The sequence below is a fragment of the Suricata suricatta genome, chromosome 4 (genome assembly GCF_006229205.1).
Source record: "Suricata suricatta isolate VVHF042 chromosome 4, meerkat_22Aug2017_6uvM2_HiC, whole genome shotgun sequence".
NCBI lineage: Eukaryota > Metazoa > Chordata > Mammalia > Carnivora > Herpestidae > Suricata > Suricata suricatta.
This window is the reverse complement of record NC_043703.1, coordinates 103,277,292-103,299,454: the sequence shown is the minus strand read 5'-3', so window position 1 is coordinate 103,299,454 and position 22,163 is coordinate 103,277,292. Positions and strand designations below refer to the sequence as shown.

The window sequence follows — 22,163 nt, the reverse complement described above, 5'->3', positions numbered from 1 at the left end:
TTGTGATTTCTACCAAACTCTGCACGCTAAGATACCCTGTTTCATAAATTTGGATAAATTTTAAATACAGAAAATAACTTTGACACGATTTTAGTTTATATGAAATGTAATAGTGTAAAATTATAAATATGTTATATAAAATTTATATTAATTTATATCTAGTGACTAAATATTACTACTCTAATGTTTTATTTATTTTTGATACAGAGAGAGACAGAGCATGAGAGGGGAGGGGCAGAGAGAGAAGGAGACACAGAACCAGAAGCAGGCTCCAGGCTCTGAGCTAGCTGTCAGCACAGAGCCTGACGCGGGGCTCAAACCCACGAACATGAGATCTGACCTGAGCTGAAGCCGGAGGCTTAACTGGCTGAGCCACCCAGGCGCCCCTAAATATTGCTACTCTAAAGGGTCCTAAAAACTTGTGTGATTTCATCATTTATTCCCCTTGGTCAGGTTTTCATATGGAGTCCCAGATATAAAACTTGGACCAACCAACTTTGACACACGATAATTTGTTTCTTTGTTTCTTTTTCATTTCACAACACCTTTTGTACCTATTTCAGTCTCTAAAGGAAAATGAGATCAAAATGAATCCTCCTCAAATGGATTAGTTGAAGAATATAATTAAAGACTTAAGATTTTGAAGAATATTTTAAAAGTCATGCTAATTTTTTTTAAACTTAAAATGTTTCTGTCATTTTCAAATGACTATTTGTGTATATAAAATTGCCTTGAATTTTGAACTGATGAAATAAAATCATTTCTGAGTAAGTACCTACAGAAAGAAGATTACTTACATCTAGATAAGGTTTTCAGTTCATAATTTGAACATGAGCATCCAAAGGCTGAATCCTCTTGATTTATCAAATAAAGTAATAAAATCTTATGTAAAGATGTTTGCTTCAACTCTTTGTTGCTGTTCCCTCCATACTAAACATGAACTTCATCTCTGCTGCAATAATTGGTTCATAACTTTCCTACATCATTTCTGAAAGCATTTATTGTCCAACTAAAAGTGAATAAGACTAAACTCTCTTAATTGTTGACGAAACTGCAAAAATATCCAATGTCAGTATTCCATATTGGATTTCACAAACATAATCTTAGTAAGTGGAGTGACAATGTGAATGAGATTTTCAAAGTAAAGTTTATTTTCAGATTTATTACTCAGAAAATCCATACCTAATAGTTGTTTTTGAGTCTGTTCACTTTTAAAAAAATATTTTTTAATATTTATTTTCCAGAGAGAGAGAGAGACAGATCATGGGCAGGGGAGAGGCAGAGAGAGAGGGACACACAGAATCAGAAGCAGACTCTGGGCTCTGAGTTGCCAGCCCAGAGCCTGAAGCGGGGCTCGAACCCACAAACAGTGAGATCATGACCTGAGCTGAAGTCAGACTCTCAACCTACTGAGCCACCCAAGCACCTTGAGCCTGTTCACTTTTTTAAAAATTTATTGTATTTTTAATTTTTTTTATTTTGAGAGAGAGAGAGAGAGAGAGAGAGAGAGAGAGAGAGGCAGTGTTAGTGAGGCAGGGACAGAGAGATGGGGGGAGAAAGAGAGCAAGAGAGAGATAGAGTGTTCCAGGTAGTCTCCATGCTGTCAGCACAGAGCCCCATGTGGGGCCCCATCCCATGAACCATGAGATCATGATGTGAGCTGAAATCTAGAGTTGGGCACTCACCTGACTGAGCCATCCAGGTGCACAGAGCCCATTTGCTTCTTACAAATACATTTTTGGAATTACAAAGGACCTTAGAGATCATAATGTGATTTATACAATGTTAAGCATTTGAATCGAAGTTTCTTGACTCTTTTCATTATATTGTGCTTCCTCTAATTTGATAGATGATGTTAAGTTGGATAACATTTACATTTATAAAAATATTTGCTAATACTTTCTTTTAAAAAATTCATGGTAGGGCACCTGGATGGGTCATTTGGTTAAGTATCCGATTTGGGCTCAGGTCATCATCTCGTGGTTTGTGGGTTTGAGCTCCACATCAGGCTCTGTGCTGACAGCTCAGAGCCTGGAGCCTGCTTCCGGTTCTGTGTCTCCTTCTCTCTCTGCCCCTTCTTCATTTGTATTCTGTCTCTCTATCTCTCAAAAATAAATAAATATAAAAAATAATGTAAAAATTCATGGTACTGTTATGTAATTTGCTCTACATGGAAAAATGAAAGGTCTTTTTATCTTTAAAATATCAACTGATTATGTAAGTTTCTTCTCTTTATCTTGATGTTATTTTGCCATTTTCACATATAAAGATTGAATATACACTTTTAATGTGACAAAATTGCACACTCACATATGTCATTTTAATGGCTTTTAGACATCCTATCATGTTATATAACTTGTCCATTTCTAACTTATTAGACATTAAGTTGCCTTCTATTTCTATAAACATTTTTGGATTATCTTCTTGGGATATACTCCCATAAGTCATACTTGTTCAAAAGAAAATAGTTTTTTTTTTGGTTTTCTGCTGTATGTAAGTTAAATTGCTTTTTAGAAACATGTGAATTACCCATAATAATAAGCAACGTATGATTATATCTGTTTCCTCATATACCTGCTAATATTAACTTCAAATAAGATTTCAAAGAATAAAAAAGGTGTTACTATTTCTTTCAATAAGATACTTTTTAAATTTTTTATTTTTATTAAAAATTGTTTTTAAATGTTTATTATTGAGACAGAAAGAAACAGAGCATGAGTAGGGGAGGGGTAGAGAGAGAGGGAGACACAGAATCAGAAGCAGGCTCCAGGCTCTGAGGTAGCTGTCAGCACAGAGCCCGACATGGGGCCTGAACCCATGAACCATGAGATCATGACCTGAGCCAAAGTCAGATGCTTAACCGACTGAGCCACCCAGGTGCCCTGAATAAGATACTTTTAAAATGTTTTTTATTTTGAAATGACTTTATATGTATAAAATTACTTCTAAGCTTCTGAAAATTGGTGTGAATTTTAATTTATTTTTGTTAATTTAGTTATTTCTCAAAATTTTATAAAATCAGCTATTTCCACATTATGGATAATTCACATTACTTTACTTTCTCTCTTTTGTCTGTAGATAGAAACAAGCAACACTGAACAGAAACAAAATTGCTATTTTAGCAAATCCTATCCCTGTCAACGAAGGATTCTTTAAGGAATGTGATAAACCACAATTATATCTTATTTATTTTCCATAGCTGAAGGACATTTTTGGATGAAAAATATACTTGTGATTTCATGGCTTCCTTATTCTATTTGTAGGATATTTCATTACTATGTAGATTACACTAAGTTTCCAAAATGTAAAATTGGTTCCTTATTGCTTATAATGTTACCTATTTCTTCCTTCATTCCTCCCTCCCTTTTTCTTTTTCTTTCTCTCCTTCTTTCTTTCTTTTTTCTTTTCTTTTTTTCTTTTTTTTAGAGAGAGTGCGTGAGGGTGAGGGAGAGGGGCAGAGGGAGAGAATCTCAAGCAGACTCAATGCTCAGCTGAGAGCCTGATACTCGGCTCTGTCCCACAACCCTGGGATCATGACCTGAGCTGAAATCAAGAGTCAGATGCTTGACTCACTGAGCTTCCTAGGAGCCCCTATTCATTGATTTCTAATCCTTAACAGTTTTATAAATGATGTTCACTCCAGTTAGTCAACAAGATATAAATTATTTTTAGTGCTCTTTGAAAGGAAAAATCATCTTGGAAAAAAAAGATACAGGAAAATATACTATCATATGTTTAGAAGTACACATACATGAAAATTTGTCATATAAAGTATGCATTTCATTGATAATGTGGTGCCAATAAAGTTCACATCTTTTTTGCTTTTCTGGGAGGGGGTAGGTGGGCTTTGCAGTATTGCAGAAATGGAAAGCAGTCCACCTCCACCATTCTCTCCTTTATTCTTACTAACAGAATCCCAAACAATATATTTAGCCAAAAAAAAAAAAAACAACAACAACCCACAAAAAACAAAATACCAACAACTGTGTTTCCCAGACCCTTTGCATATGGGGTGGCCAATGTGATATAAGACTTGTTCAAAGGACCTCTGTAAAGCTATCATTGTCCTTCTATCTATTGATGGTTAAGGCTCTAGTAGTGAGATCTTAAAACCACGATAGAAAAGCCAAGAAAACTTCAGTTCCCTAATATCAGACCCAAATTGCAATTAATCTTTCAGCTTTTTTCTTTAAAGTTTCTTTTGTTATAACTGAAATGATCTCTGTATTAAGAATGTCTCATAAATAATGGTTTGACACTAATAAACTATTTTATTCACATAGCAAATATCTTCTAAACCTTAACTATGTGGCTAGGTAACTCTGACTTTGGAACTATAAACTCTTTGACAATTATTTACTTGATTAGTGCAATGAATTTCAGCTGGCTTCACATTAGACTCAGTTGTGAAAATATAACTTCACTAAGTCTAAGGTAATGGTTTTCAAATTTTGGCTTACATTAGAATCCCTTGTTAAAACACAAAGGTGTTAAACATGTGATTGTTAAAATATAGATTGCTGAATTTGTCTCCTAGAATTAAAAGTTTCAATTGGGGGTGCCTGGGTGGCTCAGTCAGTTGGGCGTCCGCCTTTGGCTCAGGTCATGATCTCACAGTCTGTGAGTTCGAGCCCCATGTCAGGCTCTGTGCAGACAGCTCAGAGCCTGGAGCCTGCTTCAGATTCTGTGTCTCCCTCTCTCTCTCTCTCTCTATCAAAAATACCCTCACATTCTACCTCTCTCTCTCTCTCTCTCAAAAATAAATGTTAAAAAAATTTTAAAAAGATTCAGTTGGTCTTGGGTGACATGGCCCCAGATGATACTGATGATGCTGGTCCAAGGACCACACTTTGAGAACCCCAAATCAAGCCTACAGCCTAGGCATCCATGTAAATAGATGAACATGATTGTGATGGTTGAATGCAGTATCATCCTTAATGAATGAGTTGCATAATTGAGGGGTGGGGAGGGTCATATCCCTAAGAAGGGTCTCAAACTTTCCTTGCATCATAATCACCTGGAGGGCTTGTTAAAACACACATGGTTAGACCTCATTCCCTGAGTTTGGGATTCCCTAGATCGGAGATAGAGTGGTGAAAATTTGCATTTCCCAGGTGATACCGATGCTGCTGGTTATAGATCACTGAGAATCACTGCGTTAGTGTAATTTACATCTAACCACCAGTGCTGTTTTCTTGTTTTTCCCTAAGTATCCAGAATATGGTGATAATTGTTGTGAAACTTTAAGAATCTTCAGGAAGTCAAATTCCATTTTGAGGGCAATAAAGATGGGAGGGAGTACATCTTAGTCATCTTTACATGGAATTTGGCAAATTACAATGATGTTTTGCAAATACTAGGGTTCAAAAATATAATGTATTGAATACTGATTGGGATATCAAACAATTTTGTGGCAAATAGTAATAAGCTACTTATTTAATCAACCTTCAGTAAAAGGAATGGATAACCACCATTCCTGAGTTTAAAAAATGTATAGAAAATGTTATCAAAGAAAAATTAACTTTGGCTCATCCAGTTTATCGGCAATCTTCCCTCACATTTTGCCTTAGGACATTTGTGAATGCAGTGTACCAAAGCTGAGTATGGTGTTGACTTGAGTCTGGAATTGTGACTTGTGAATTGTGCACTTCACCAATACAAATACAATAGTATCTGAGTAAACTTGGTAAACCATAGAATTACAATGTTGCATATGAGATACTGACCGGATTATAATACACGCAGAATGATACATTTTTCTGTATGCTGAAGGCATACAGGAGGTCCTGTAGAACAGGGTAACAGACTGATTACAGTGAAGAAGGGGAGTTGAGGCAGGTTCAGGGTAAAGGAAATACAATACCCAGACTGTACAAATCATCGTATGCGAGAGGAAACAACTCCACAGAGCTGTAGTAGTCTTTCAGTAAAATCAAACAAAATTACCAAAAGGGTTATTGGGACGATCAAGGCTAGAATGATCTTGTTCAATTACATCTGTGAACCTGAGAACAATCTTCCCTCCTGCCCCCTTATTGGGGTCAACGCTGCCTCCTGCCGAGAATCTACTCTGGTTGGGCCTGAGTTCAGGTGCCCTGACTAGCACAAGACCTTCATTTCCCGTCGCGCGGAATCTTCGAGGCTTTTCCCGCCAAAGCCCTAGTTTCCGCCCCTCGGCGCCCAGGGCGCTGGCGGGACTGCGCATGTGCGGAGCCCGGCGCGCGGATAAACCCCCGGCGGCTCCTCGGAAGGCGAGTCATGGCGGAGATGGAAGCGAGCCTGTTGCGCCAGTACCCGCTGCTTCTGCCTCAGAACCGGGCGAAAACCGTGTACGAAGGATTCATTTCGGTCCAGGTACCCGCCGGCTTGTTGCTCGCTCGCTAGTTGGGCCTCCTCTCGCGTCGCAGCTCCGCCCCTGGAAGTCAGTTACGGGAGCGGTTAGCGGCCTGACCGGGGGGCTCCTGGGGGTCGCCGCGGGACTGCTTCTCGGAGTCTAGAGGTTTGAGGACTAGTCGCCTTGCTGGCTACAGGCCCCTCGCTACGGCGTCAGTGCCTGGGGCGGGGTCGCAGCGGGGACTTGGCCGCGAGAGCCCCGCGCTGGACCGGAGCGGGGGCGGGGCGGAGGGCCACGCCCCTCGCGCCGCTTCCTGAGTTTTGCCTCCCTTTTGACTCACTGTCCCACCCGTAACTCTGCGGGTTTTTCGTTTTGTTTTGTTTTTGCAAAATTTTGCCTACCTCGATTCTAACACCAACCCTTTCCTCCAAGCCCCACGAAGGTTGGTGCCCGTTCACAAGGAATCCGCTCTAATTATATTCGTTTTCCGGACCATAATAAATAAATACATACATACATAAATTAAAACAAAAAAATTTTTTTTGAGGAAAACCTCCTTTTGGCTCTGAAAACATCCATCCGATATTTGGTACGGAATCTTGACAACAGAATTACTTTTCCTGAGTGCAAGTGGCTTCTCTTGCGGAGATTATTACACATAGTAACACGTGTACGTTTCTGAAGTTTACAAAACTCTTTCCAAGTACGTGATTTCACTAATGCTCGGCCCCTTGACGCAGAACTATAAAACGAAAAATCATTCTCTCTTCATAGTTGAGCAAATCAAGGCATAGGAAGGTAGAGAGGTTGTTAGTTGCCGGTGATCACCGGAATCTCTTAAAGCCAGGCTATGTGATTCCACCCCTGGGTTTTGCTCCTCTGCGTTGTAGACACCTTAGAGTAGAATTTTAAGCGTAGATTTTTGCTCCCTGACCTTTACACGCAACATGGTACCACCTCCCTGACCAGCACACATACATTTAAAAAAAATCTTTTAAAATGAATGTATTCAGGGGCGCCTGGGTGGCTCAGTCGGTTAAGCCTCCCGCTTCGGCTCAGGTCACGATCTCACGGTTCAGGGTTCGAGCCCCGCAGCTGTGCTGACAGCTAGCCCCTGGAGCCTGCTTCGGATTCTGTGTTTCTCTCGCGCGCTGACCCTCCCCTGCTCGCTCGCTCTCTCTCAAAAACAAGTAAAACGGTAAAAAAAAAAATTAAAATAAAATGAACGGATTCAGTTTAAGGAAAAACTGGTGAAACCACATACGAATTAACTAGCTGCACCATTTAAACATTTTTTTTGAAGTTTATTTATTGAGGGGGGGGTGGGAAAGGGAGAGGAGGGGGAGACAGACACACAGGGAGAGAGAGAGACAGACAGAGACACGGGTAGGGGGAGAGGGAGATGGAGAGAGGGAGAGAGGTGGAGCACGAATGGGGCTCCAGGTTGTCCGCGCAGAGCCCGAAGTGGGACTCTGAAGTCCTCAACAGTGAGGTCCTGACTCGAGGTGAAATCAAGAGTCGATGCTTAAGTGATTGATGCTTAACTAGGCAGTGGGCCCTCACGACCTGCAACTTAAAATATGGGTCATGAATAGGTTAACTCATCAGGGGTACCTTCTAGCTGTAAAATGTACACGTGGCTGCCTAACCGGAGGGTTTGGTTTGCTGGGTGAGGTAAGGAGGACTTCCTGAAGAGGAGAGCAGCAAAGTGGTGGTATTTCAGCAACACTGAAGTAGAGCTGTATTTTCTGGGAAAATATGTTTGGATCTTAGGCAAGTTTTCAATTACTTGAACTCCGTTTTATAGACGCACAAATTATGCAATTTTGTCATAATTTAAAATTTAGTGATTAACCAGATAATTTGGAAAAAACAGTATCATGGCGATGAATAAAAATTTCTTAGAATTATTTTTGTTTTCTGAAAGGAAAATGAATAATTGCATTGCTCCACCTTACCTTAATTAACGCTCCATTCAGCAATTTTCATCAAAACAGACACTGCCAGTATTAAATTAATGGGATGGAGGTAAAATTTAACTCTTAATTATAGTGATTAAGAGAATGGTTTCACCTTTCAAAAATGAGTATTGGGTATTTGAAAACTTTAAAGAGAAGCATATTTCATGTTATTTTTTAGTTATAAATGACATGCAGCATTATGTTTCAGATGTACAGCAGAATGATTCGATCTACGTATGTATTGTGAAATGATCACAGTTAAGGTTCCTGTTCATCCAATTTGCCATATGCAGTTGTAGAGTTTTTTTGCTGTGATGGGAACTTTTAAGATTATTCTCTGAGCAGCTCTCATGTCTGCAGCAGTACTCACTCTGGTTGCCATGCTGTACGTTACATCCCTTTAACTTATTTTATGACTGGGTGTTTGTGCCTAGGAGGTGCACAGTCTTGACCTGTTGACCCACTTCCTCACCAGCACACATACTTTCTTTTTTTTTTTGTTACATCACAACATTATTTGAATTTTTTACAATACAAACAAAAAAAATACAGAAATGCAATATATGAATACAGCTAAATGCAGAATGGTGACTTTTTTTTTCTTTTCAGGAGGCCATGATTCCTATTTCTAGTAAAATATATGAGACTGCACATAGGTAGAAACAGGTTGGTCGTTAGCTTCACAATTTTGCCTAGAAATGATCTATAAATGCATTTTCTCCCTGTTACTTACCATAAAGTGTAAAAAGGGAATGAAAGGAAAGTCTACTTGTTGGTTCCTACCAAAGATCAGGGCCATATCCTGGAATTACCATATGTTTTTGAAGTTTACTCAGAATATACAATAATCTCTCAAAAATACTGAGTTACCGAATTTACTTGCTAAATGAAACTTTTACCACCCCCCAGAATATTGAGTGTGTAACTAATCAGAATACACTGTGATTAAGGGAAGGTTAGAGAGGGGACATATGGATATATTCAATTTTCTTCAGATTCCTGGGGACCATCACAGAAAGTAGAGGTTAAATTTCATGATTATTTCTGGAGTAAAGGTAATTCACTTTTCCGTTCTGCAGTTGGAAGTATTGGTCTTGAATTACCTAGGTGAAAACACTCACTTTCAGACATCGTTTAGAAAAACTGATGAGATCTTAAGTTACATTTTTATCAGGAACCATGGTTCCCGCATTTTAGGCACTTCAAGGAAAGTATTTTGTATTATATGTGTTGTCTGCTAAAACCTCGTAGAAGATGTGTAAACATCAGAGTTGAGATCAGATGAAATTTACCTGTGACCCTTTGCTGTTGCTACCATTCTGATTCATACCTGCCTTAAGCAGCTTCTTGAAATCTCAACCTAAAGAACTTAATTTAACATTGTTTTGTTTGGTGGAGCTGATTTTTGTCTAAAAAATGTTTGTTTTGTATATAATTTCAAACTTACAGTAACAAGTATGTATGAGCATTACAGATTCACTATTTTACTTTTGCCCCATATATATATATGTGGGTGGGTATATATACACATTCTTTTTTTGAACAGTTTGAGATTAGGTTGTCGACATGTTGCCCCTTTATTCTTAAATATTTCAGCATATATTTTATGAGAATAAGGATACACTTATATAAACCTGCAGTAACTGGTTACTGGAAATTTAATCATGATGTAATGCCATTATCTGGAGTCCAAATTCAAATTTTGTTGATTTTGCAGTTACATATTTTGTAGCCCTTTCCAGCTTCCTAAAAGATATCACATTACATTTACTTGACATCTCTTTAATCTGGAATAGTTGCATGGTCTCTTTGCTTTTAACAAACCTGACACTTTTTTTTTTTTTTTTAAGTTTATTTATTTTGAGAGAGACAAAGACCTTGTGAGTCAGGGAGGGGCAGAGGGAGAGAGAGAGAGAATCCCAAGCAGGCTCTACACTGTCAGTGCAGAGCCTGATGCGGGCTGGAACCCACAAAACTATGAGTGAGATCATGACCTTAGGTGAAACCAAGGTGCCACCCAGGTGCCCCACACTTGATATTGTTTAAGAATACAGTTTGGTTATTAGGCAGAATGTCCCTCTGTGGGTTTGACTGATGTTTCTTCATCATTAAATTCAGAGCATGTGACTTTGGCAGAGGTGACACAGAAAGAATGTTGTGTTATTTTCAGGGCACAGGAAGTCAGCTGGTCTCATTGGTGATGTTACCTCTAATTACCTAATTAAGATGGCATGTGCCAGATGTTTGTTTTGTAATTCAGAAGTACTTCTGGAGAGCCACTCTGAGGCATCAAACTTTTAGTACACACACCAGTTTTAGTGTCTTTTGACTCTTGATTGAACTAGTGTGTGTGGGGGAGGGGGCGGGGAGAGAGAGAATATGAATGAGTGAATGAATGAATCCCAAGCAGTCTGTGCACTGTCAGCACAGAGCCAGATGCAGGGCTCGAACCCATGAACCATGAGATCATGATCTGAACTGAAATCCAGAGTCTGATGCTCAATCGATTGAGCCACTCAGGTGCTGTACCAAATGATGATTTTCTAACTTCCCTAATTTTTCTTTATTGTCTTTTTATTATAAGGAGTAGCTTTCTCTTTTTCCCCACTTATTTGTATCAGAAGGGACTCATTGGTTTTAAAAATGATTTATTTAGTGGATTGTAATCATTATTTATTTATTTGATTGTAAGAGCACATTTTTACTGATACAAGTTTTTATGGCTCTGTTTTTTCCTCTTATTACTCTGTATATGATGACTTGTAGTGTTTCATCATAATTGTTTTTTAGTACTTACTTAATTTTACTTTGTAGATCCCTTGTACCAGGAGTTATTTCATAGAAAAGTAAAACATTTTCTCAAGTCTTTTTTTGATTTTTAATTTTGTTATTTCTAGTTTTATTACAGTGTGATGAGATAATCTTTTATAAAAATTCTAGTGCATGAAACTTACTGATCCTTTGTATGTTTGTGAGAATAAACCTTGTGATTTAAAGAAGATATTTTCTCTATTATTAGGTTGTTCCGTTTCTTTTGAGTGAGCTTTGATAGTTTGTGTCCTTCAAGGAATTTGCTCATTTCCTCTAGACTCTCGAATTTGTTGGCTTAAATGTTATTTTATAATACTTTATTATTATCCTTTTAGTGAATGTTTTTAGAATCTGTAATGATGTTCCCTGTATTGATTATCTTTTGCTGCCTAACTACCTACCCCAAATCTTCGTGGCTTAGAACAACAGACCTTTATTATCACTTATGCTATGGGTCAGGATTTGAAAGTTACTAGATGGTTCTGGTTCTGTGTTTCTTGTGAACTCGCAGTGAAGATGTTAGTCAGTTGCCAGTTCTCTAAAGGTTTGACTAGAGCTGGAAGATTTGCTTCCAAGATACCTCATTCACATGGTCATTGGCTGAAACCCTCGTTTTCTGCTGCTCTTGACTGGAGCCCTCAGTTCCTTACTTCGTGGATCTCCATAGTGTCCTCACAACATAGCAGTCACAACATGGCACTTAGCTTCTGAGTGCTACAACAGAGATCAAGCAGAAAGCTGCACAGTACCTTTCCCCTCTGGCTGCTGAAGTTAATACATACTTCTGCTTTATTCATTTTTTTTTTTTTTTAAGAAGCAAGTCTTAAATCTAGTTCATATACAAAAGGAGAGAAATGAGGTACCATCTCTTCTTAAAGGCAGTGATGACTGGATAGAAGCTTATAAATTTTATTGATCTCGGGGTGCCTGGCTACCTCACTTGGTGAAACATCCGACTCTTAATTTTGGATCTGATTCTTGATTTCAACTCAGGTCATGATCTCACGGGTTATGGGTTCAAGCCCTGCATCCAGTGGGCTCTGTACTGACCATCTAGAGCTGCCTTCTGATTATCTCTGTCACTCTCTCTCTGTGCCCTTCCCCAAATTTCTTTCACTCTCTCTCAAAATAAACTTTTCAAAAAACTTTATTGATTGCTTCAAAACCTACTTTTGATTTTTTTACTGATTTTTCTCTTATTTTTGTGCTTGTGTTTTATTGCTTGCTGTTAAGTTTCCCAGTTTCTTCAAGTGTAGGTTAGCTCATTGATAATGAGAACTTTGTTTTAGAATATAGATGTTTAGTGCTGTAAATTTTTCTTCAGATGCTACTTTAGCTATGTAAGACATACTTTTGTTTGTAGTATTTTCATTTTTATTTTTTTCCAGTTTGGAATACTTGTTAATTTCTTTTTTGTTGAATGGGCTACTTAGAAGAACAATACATCTTTTTAAATATTTGAGGATTTTCCAGATCTCTTTTTGATACTGATTTATCATTTAGTTCCATATTGGTCACCACATAATTTTTATGATTAAAATTCTTTTAAGTATTTTGGTACTTATTTTATGGCATAGACTATGGCCTATCTTGTAAATGTTAGATCTATACTTGAATGTGCATTCTGCCGCTGTTGCATGGATTGTTCTATAACGTCAGGTCTAGTTGGTCCATAATGCTGTTTGAGTTTTTATACGCTCACTGATTTTCTGTCTGCTTGTTTTATTAATGAAAGGGGTCATTGAAATCTCCTCTACCATAATTATCTCTCAATTTCTACTTTCATTTCTCAGTTTTTGCTTCATTTATTCTGAAGTTCTTTTATTAGGTACATAAACTTACAGGATTGTTAAGCACTCTTGAACTGATTTTTCTTTTCTGCTTTCCTTTTTTTATGACTGTGAAATAACCCTTTGTATATGTGGTAATCTTTGCCCTAGAATCTCTATTTTCTGATATTAGTATAGTGACTCAAGCTTTCTTTTGATTAGTGTTGACATGGCTTAATCTTTTTCCATTCTTTATTTCATACCTATTTGTGCCATTATATTTAACGGGGATATCTTTTGGATCTTGCTTTTTTATGTAATCTAACAATCACTGCTTTTTACTTGAAGGTGTTTAGACCATTTACATTTTTTTAAATGTTTGTTTATTTAAGAGAGAGAGGGAGAGTCCCAAGCAGGCTCTACACTGTGAGCACAGAACTTGAAGTGTAGCTCGATCTCATGAAGTGGGACTCATGATTGTGAGGTCTTGACCTCAGCTAAAATCAAGAGTTGGAGGCTTACCTGACTGAGCCACCCAGGTGCCCCTAGATCTTTTGCGTTTAATGTAATTACTGATATGGTTGGGTTTGAATCTGTCTTGCTGTTTGTTTTCTATTTGTCCTATGTGTTTCTTTGTTTCTTATCTTTTTCCTATTTTTCTGAAATTGTTACAGATTATACAATATAATTGCATTTTATCTCCTCTTTCAGTTTATTAGCTATTTTTCCCCATTGATTTGTAGCTTTAGGGTTTATAATATACATCTTAAGCTTTTTATAATTTAACCTAAATTTATAATTTAATCCTAAATTAGGATTCCATTTTATATGCACTATTGGTTTATTAAATATATCATTTTTGTCTCTCTCTTTTTGGCTAGGGTTTACAATACGCATCTTTAATTTATCATAATCTACTTACAGTATACCACTTCTCTTCTGGTATAAGAATCTTAGAATGTATTGTTTCTCATCCCCTGGCTTTAATGCTATTGTCATATGTTTTATTTCTGTGTATCTCATAATCCTCCTGAAACACTGTTATTTTTTAAACAATTACTTTCTTTTATGAGAAGACTTTTAGTTTCTAAGGACAGTTTTAGAGTCACAGAAAAATTGAACAGGTGGCACAGGGAGTTCCCATATACTGTTCTCTTCCCCACACAAGTACGTTGACCTACACAAGTGGGTAGATGTATTAACATCTTACATTAGTGTAGTACATTTTTTAAAAATTATGAACCAATGTTGGTACATCATTGACTCAAACCCATACTTCATTCAGATGTCCTTAGTTTTTACCTAATGTCTTTTTTTTTGTTTTATTCCACGATTCCATCCAAGATACCACATTATTCTATCTCTTTAGGTTTCTCTTGCCTGTGATAGTGTCTCAGACTTTCTTGGCTTTTGATAACTTTGACTCTTATGATTATGAACTAATTTATTGAAGAGTACTAGTCAAGTATATTATAGGATAATACTGTACTGGAATTTATCTTATGTTTTTATCATGAGGGTTATTGGTTTTTAGAGGAGCATTGCAGAGATTAAGCACCATATCATGACCTATAAAGGAGGCATACTATCAATTTGATATACCACCATTGATGTTGACCATGCCTGAAATAGTGTTTGTCGGGTTTCTCTACTACAGAGAGTTCCTCTACTACTTCTCCTCTTTTCCCTGCTGTACTCTTTTTGGAAGGAAATCTCTATAAGTAGCCCCCACTTCTTAAGGAGTTATGCTTTCCCTCTTGTAAGGTAGGGTATCTCTAATTTATCTAGAATTACTCTGTAAGGAAGGTTCGTTTAACTTCCTTATTTAAGTTTTAAAATTTTAATTCCAGTATAGAGAAAATACAGTATTATATTAGTTTCAGGTTACAATGCAGTGTTTCAACAATTTTGTGTATTACTCTGTTCATTTTAAGTATACCCTTTAATTCCCATCACCTGCTTCAACCATCCCCCACTTGCCTCCCCTGAGGAGTCTGTATTTTGTTTCTTGGTTTATGTCTTTTTTTTTTTCTTTGCCTCATTGTTTTGTTCTAAAATTACACATGAGTGAAATCACTATTCCTTGTCTTTAGCTGACATATTTTACTTTGCTTTATACTGTCTAGTTCCATCCAGATTGTTGCAAAAGACAAGATTTGCTTTCTTTTTTATGGCTGGATACTACTCCATTGTAAATATGTACCACATCTTTATTCATTTGACTGTCGATGGAGACTTGAACTGCTTCCGTAATTTGGTTGTTGTAAATAATGCTGCAGTAAATATAGGGGTGCCTGTATCCTTTTGAATTTTGTGTTTGTAATTTTTGGGTATGTATCCAGTAGTACAATTACTGGATCATAGAGTAGTTCTATTTTTAACTCTCTGAGGAACCTCCATAGTGTCTTCCACAGTGGCTGCACCACTTTGCGTTTCCAACTAAGTGTAGGAGGGCTCCTTTTTCTCCACATCCTCACCAACACTTGTTTCTTGTGTTGTTGATTTTAGCCACTCTGACATGTATGAGGTGATAGGTCATTGTCATTTTGATTTGCATTTCTCTGATGATCAGTGGTGTTGAGCCACTGGGTTTATGTCTGGGATTTCTAATCTGTTCCATTGAGCTATGTACCAGTTTTTGTGCCAGTAACATGCTGTTTTGATTACTGCAGTTTTGTAATATAACTTTACATCTGGAATTGAGATACCTCAACTTTGTTTTTCTTTTTTAGTATTACTTTGGCTATTTGGGGTCTTTTTTTAGTTTCTTTTTAATTTTAGTATTATTTGTTCTAGCTATGTGAAACACACTTTTGGCATTTTGATAGGGATTGTGTTAATTGTGTAGATTGCTTTAGGTGGTATAGACATCTTAATAATATTCTCCAATCCAAGAGGATGGAATGTATTTTCATTTTTTGTATTGTCTTCGATTTCATTCATTCAGTTTTTCATAGTTTTAAGAATAGAGGTCATTAACCTTTGATTTAGTTTATTCCATAACTTCCTTGTTTATTAAATCATTTATATCCATCTGGATTCATATTTATTTAATACCTTGGATTTTAATTAGTACTTATTGTTCAAATTGTCTAGTTGGCATAATTATCCTTTAAAGACATTTTAGAAAATAAGAAAAAAAGTTTTTTTTTTATATTTACCTGTATGTTTAATGTTTCTGGTTCTCTTGGCTGTATATCCACATTTCTTTCTTGTTTCTTTTTTTTCTTCTTTTTTTTTTCCTTAAGTTAGAGAGAGAGCGAGTGTGCATGTGTTTGCAAGTGTAGCAGGAGGACGCAGAGAGCAAGAGAATCAAAAATAGGCTCCCTGCTCAGAGCCTGCTGTGGGACTCGAACCCACAAACCATCAGATCATGGCCCAGGCTGAAATCAGATGTTTAACTGACTGAGCTACACAAGTGCCCCTATTCACATTTGTATCTTACTTCATTTACTATTTTTCTGAAGTTATTCCTTTCACATTTCTCCTAGTGAATGTCGCATACTGATAAAATTTTTTTTAGCTGTTTTATGTCTGACATAGTGTTTGGCCTTTTGAAAGGTACTTTTACTAGGTATAAAACTCTAGATTGATTTCCCCCCTTCCCCCACCTTTTAGTACTTCAGATGTTGCTTAACTGTCTTACATTATTTCCTATGTGAAATTTCTAGTATTATTTTTGATTCTGTGAATGTAATGTGTCGTTTTTTCTTTGGCTGCTTATAAGATTTTTGTTTGTGTCATTTTACCAATTAGATCGTGATGTACCTTGGTGTAGTTTTCTTCATGTTTTTCCTCCATTGGGTTTGTGGAGCTTTTTGGATTTGTGAGTATATATTTTAATTTGGGAAAATTATTTTAAAAAGTTTTTGTTTCTCCCTCGCTTTCCCTTGTATTGGAGACTCAAAATATGTGCATATTAGGCCACTGTAAAGTTGTTTTATAATTCACTAATGGTTCTGTTCTTTTTTGGTGTTTGTTTCAGGTTCTTTCCCTGTTTTTAGTGTTCTGTGTCTTCAGGTACCCTAAAATTTTCCTTTGCAAAGCTTAATCTGCTGCTAATCCTGTCTACCATCTCAGACATTGTGCTTTTCATCTCTTTGATTTGCATTATCCTTCCTGTTTATTTTTAAATGTTTTTGCAAGGTCTTTACTTTTATATTTGTTTGTATTTTTTAATATAACTTATTGTCAAATTGGTTTCCATACAACATTCAGTGCTCATCCCAACAAGTGCGCTACTCAATGCCTATCACCTACTTTCCCCTCTCCCCCAATCCCCATCCACCCTCAGTTTGTTCTCAGTGTTTAAGCATCTCTTATGGCTTGCCTCCCTCCCTCTCTCTAACATTTTTGAACTCTTCCTCTCCCCCATGGTCTTCTGTTAAGCTTTTCTAGACCCACGTATGAGTGAAAACATATGGTCTCTGTCTTTCTCTGCCTGACTTATTTTCACTCCATTTCCATCCACATTGCTGCAAATGGCCAGATTTCATTCTTTCTCATTGCCACGTAGTAGTCCATTGTATATATAAATCACATCTTCTTGATCCATTTGACAGTTGATGGATATTTAGGCTCTTTCCATGATTTGGCTGTTGTTGAAAGTGCTCCTATAAACATTGGGGTACAGGTGCTGCTGTGCATTAGCTCTTCTAATATCCCTTGGGTAAATTCCTAGCAGTGCTATTGCTGGGTCATAGGGGAGTTCTATTGTTAATTATTTGAGGAACCTCCACACTGTTTTTCAGAGCAGCTCCACCAATTTGTATTCCCACCAACAGTGCAAGAAGGTGCCCATTTCTTCACATCCTCTCCAGCATCTGTAGTCTCCTGATCATTTTAGCCACTCTCTGAGGTGGAATCTCAGAGTGGTTTTGATTTCTATGTCCCTGATGATGAGTGATGCTGAGCATTGTTTCATGTGTCTGCTGGCTATCTGGATGTTGTCTTTGGGTCTGTTCATGTCTTCTGCCCATTTCTTCACTGGGTTATTTGTTTTGAGTGTGTAGTTTGGTGAGTTTCTTATAGATTTTGGATACTAGCCCTTTATTTGATATGTCATTTTGCAGCTATCTTTTCTCATTCTGTCTGTTGCCTATTAGTTATGTTGAATGTTTCCTTTGCAGTGCAGAAGCTTTTATCTTGATGAGGCCCCAATAGTTCATTTTTGCTTTTGATTCCCTTGCCTTTGGAGATGTGTCAGGTAAGAAATTGCTGCAGCTGAGGTCAAGGAGGCTGTTACCTACTTTCTCCTCTAGGGTTTTGATGGTTTCCTGTCTCACATTCAGGTCTTTGACCTATTTTGAGTTTATTTTTGTGTATGGTGTAAGAAAGTGGTCTAGTTTCATTCTTCTGCATGTTGCTGTCCAGTTCTCCCAGCACCATCTGTTAAAGAGGCATTCTTTTTTCCATTGGATACTCTTTCTTGTTTTGTCAAAGATTAGTTGGCCATACGTTTGTGGGTCCAATTTGGAGTTTTCTATTCCATTTGTCTATGTGTCTGTTTTTGTGCCAATACCATACTGTCTTGATGATGACAGCTTTGGAGCAGAGGCTAACTAAAGTCTGGGATTGTGATGCCTCCTATTTTGGTTTTCTTCAATATTATATTGGCTGTTTGGGACCTTTTGTAGTTTCATACAAACTTTGAGATTGTTTGGTCTAGCTTTGAGAAGAATGCTGGTGCAATTTTGATGGGGATTGCATTGAATGTGTAGATTGCTTTGGGTAGTATTGACATTTTAACAGTATTCTTTTGATCCATGAACTAGGAATGTTTTTCCATTTCTTTGTGTCTTCAATTTCCTTCTTAAATTTCCTATAGTTTTCATCATACAGATCATTTACATTTTTGGTTAGGTTTAATCCTAGGTATTTTATGGTTCTTATGTAATTGTGAATGGAATCAGTTTCTTAATTTCTTTCTGTTGCTTCATTATCGGTGTATAAAAATGCAAACGATTTCTGCACATGGATTTTGTACCCTGTGACTTTGCTGAATATATGGATCAATTCTAGCAGACTTTTGGTAGAGTCTGCTGGGTTTTCCATGTAGAGTACCATGAAAACTGCGAAAAGGGAAAGTTTGACTTCATCTTTGCCAATTCTGGTGCCTTTTATATCCTTTTGTTGTCTGATTGCTGATGCTAGGACTTCAGCACTATGTTAAGCAGCAGTGGTGAGAGTGGACATCTCTGTCGTGTTCCTGATCTCAGGGGGAAAGCTCTCAGTTTTTCCCCATTGAGGATGACATTAGATGTGTACTTTTCATAAATTGCTTTTATAATGTTTAAGTAAGTTCCTTCTACACTGACTTTCTCAAGGGTTTTTATTAAGAAGGTATGCTGTATTTTGTCAAATGCTTTCTCTGCATCTGTCGACAGGATCATATGGTTCTTTTCTTTTGTTAATGTGATGTGTCACATTGATTTGTGAATATTGAACCAGCTTTGCAACCCAGGAATGAATCTCACTTGATCGTGGTGAATAATTCTTTTTCTTTTCTTTTTTTTTTTTGGAATAATTCTTTTCTATGCTGTAGAATTTGAATTGCTAGTATGTTGAGAATTTTTGCATCCATATTCATCAGGGATTCATCAGGGAAATCAGTTCAGGCCTGTAGTGTGTTCTCTCTCTCTCTCTCTCTCTCTCTCTCTCTCTCTCTCTCTCTCTCTTTTTTTTTTTTTTTTTTTAACTGTGTCTCTGGTTTGGAAATCAAAGTGATGCTGACTTCATAGAATGAGTTGGAAATTTTCCTTCCATTTCTATTTTTTGGAACAGCTTGAGAAGGCTAGGTATTAACTCTGTTATAAATGTCTGGTAGAATTTCCCAGGGAAGCCCCCTGTTTTAGAATTCTTATTTCTTGGGAGGTTCTTGATAACTGATTCAGTTTCTTCACTAGTTACACATCTGTTCAATTTATTTCTTCCTGTTTGAGTTTTAGTAGTGTGTGGGTGTTTAGCAATTTGTCCATTTCTTCCAGGTTGTCCAGTGTTGGCATATACTTTTTCATAGTATTCCATTATAGTTGCTTGTATTTGTGAGGGATTGGTTGTAATAAACCCATTTTCATTCCTGATTTTATCTATTTGGGACTTCACTCTTCTTTTTGAAAGTCCTAGCTAGAGGTTTATCAATTTTATTTATTTTTTCAAAAACGAACTCTTGGTTTCATTGATCTGTTCTATTATATTTTTGGATTCTATATTATTTATTTCTGTCTTGATCTTTATTATTTCTCTTCTTCCGTGGGGTTTGGTGTCTGCTGTTTTGCTTCTACTTAATTTGGGTGTACTTTTAGATTTTGTATTTGAGATTTTTCTTGTTTCTTGAGATAGGCCTGGATTGCAATATATTTTCGTCTTAGGAATGCCTTTGCTGCATCCCAAACTGTTTGGATTGTTGTATTTTCATTTTCATTTGCTTTCGTATATTTTTAAAATTTCTTCTCTAATTACTGGTTGACCATTTGTTTTTTTAGTAGGGTGTTCTTTAACCTCCATGCTTTTGGAGGTTTTCCAGACTTTTTCCTGTGGTTGATTTCAAGTTTCATAGCATTGTGATCAGAAAGTATGATCTTAATTCTTTTATATTTATTGAGGGGTGCTTTGTGACCAAATATGTGATCTGTCTTGGAGAATGTACCATGTGCACTTGAGAAAAAACTGTATTCCACTGCTTTGGGATGTCGAGTTCTAAATATGTCAAGTCCATCTGGTCCAATGTGTCATTCAGGGCCATTGTTTCTTTAGAGATTGTCTTTCTAGTTGATTTCTCTATGGCTGTTAGTGGGGTATTAAAGTCTCCTGCAATTTGCACATTCTTATCAATAAGATTGCTTATGTTTGTGATGAATTGTTTTATATATTTGGGTAATTTCGAATTTGGTGCATAGACATTTATAATTGTTTTTCCTGATGGATAGACCCTGTAATTATTATATAATCTTTCTTCATCTCTTGTTACTGCCTTTAATGTAAAGTCCTGTTTGTCTGGTTTAAGTATGGCTACTCTAGCTTTCTTTTGATTTTTGGTTGCATGATAGATATTTCTCCGTCTCCTCACTTTCAATCTGAAGATGTCCTCAGGTCTGAAACGAGTCTCTTGTAGACAGCAAATAGATAGGTCTTGTTTTTTATCCATTCTGATAACCTGTGTCTTCTGATTGGAACATCTAGTCCATTTACAGTCAGTGTTATTCAAAAATAAGTGTTTAGAGTCATTGTATTGTCTGTAGGTTTCATGTTTGAAGTGATGTCTCTGATACTTAGTGTACCTTGAAACATTTCTTCCACAGAGTCCCCCTTAGGATATCTTGTAGGGCTGGTTTAGCAGTGATGAATTCCTTCAGGTTTTTGTTGGTTTGTTTGTTTGTTTGGGAAAACCTTTATCTACTCTGAATGACAGGCTTGCTGGACAAAGGATTCTTGGCTGCATATTTTTCCTGTTCATCATCACATTGAAGATTTCTTGCCATTCCTTTCTGGCCTGCGAAGTTTTTAGTAGATATAGGTCTGCTATTACGCTTATGGGTCTGCCTTTGTATGTTAAGGCCCTTTAACCCCTGGTTGCTTTCAGAATTCTCTCTTTATCCTTTTTTTTGGTTTTGTTTTTTGCTCGTTTCACTATGATATGTGGTGCAGAAGCTCGACTCAAGTTACCTCTGAGGGCAGTTCTCTGTTCCTCTTGGATTTCAGTGTCTTTCCTTCCCCAGGTTGGGGAAGTTCTCAGCTATGATTTTTTCAAGTACCCCTTCAGCCCCTTTCTCTCTCTTCTTCTGGAAATCCTATGATATGGATATTGTTCCATTTGATTGCATCACTCAGTTCTTGAATTGTCCTTTCGTCCTCTTGGATCATTTTATCTTTTTCTCAGCTTCCTGTTTTTCCATAATTGTATCTTCTAATTCACCTATTCACCTCTCTGCCTCTTCAGTCTGTGCTGTGGCCATCTCCATTTTATTTGCACCTCTTTATAGCTTTGTTTAAATCATCACGACTATTTTTATTTTATTTATTTATTTTGTAAATAGTTTATTGTCAAATTGGTTTCCATCTAACACCCAGTGCTCTTCCTTATAAGTGTCCTCCTCCATTACCACCACTTCTTTTCCCCCTTCCCCTCCCCCTTTAACCTTCGGTTTGTTTTCAGTATTTAGTAGTTTCTCACGTTTTGTGTCCCTCTCTCTCCCCAACTCTTTCCCTCTTACCCTCCCCCTGGTCCTCCATTAGGTTTCTCCTGTTCTCCTTTTAGACCTGTGAGTGCAACCATATGGTATCTGTCCT

At 37.1% G+C, this 22,163-nt stretch overlaps 1 protein-coding gene and 1 long non-coding RNA gene across 4 annotated transcripts in view; both read left to right on the top strand.

The window, feature by feature from the left end:
* LOC115288999 overlaps positions 1-3,143 on the top strand; it is a 77,021-nt gene extending 73,878 nt beyond the window's left edge. The window contains exon 8 of the long non-coding RNA XR_003907321.1: positions 3,079-3,143. This is a non-coding gene — a long non-coding RNA (uncharacterized LOC115288999). The remainder of the gene's footprint in view (positions 1-3,078) is intronic.
* A 3,082-nt stretch (positions 3,144-6,225) lies between these two features.
* The window catches only part of FANCL (FA complementation group L), a 97,565-nt gene continuing 81,627 nt past the window's right edge, over positions 6,226-22,163 (top strand). For all 3 annotated transcript variants that reach the window (XM_029937411.1, XM_029937410.1, XM_029937409.1), the window contains exon 1: positions 6,226-6,354. In XM_029937411.1, the coding sequence (XP_029793271.1) occupies positions 6,259-6,354 (96 nt within the window). In that variant the 5' untranslated portion in view covers positions 6,226-6,258. The remainder of the gene's footprint in view (positions 6,355-22,163) is intronic.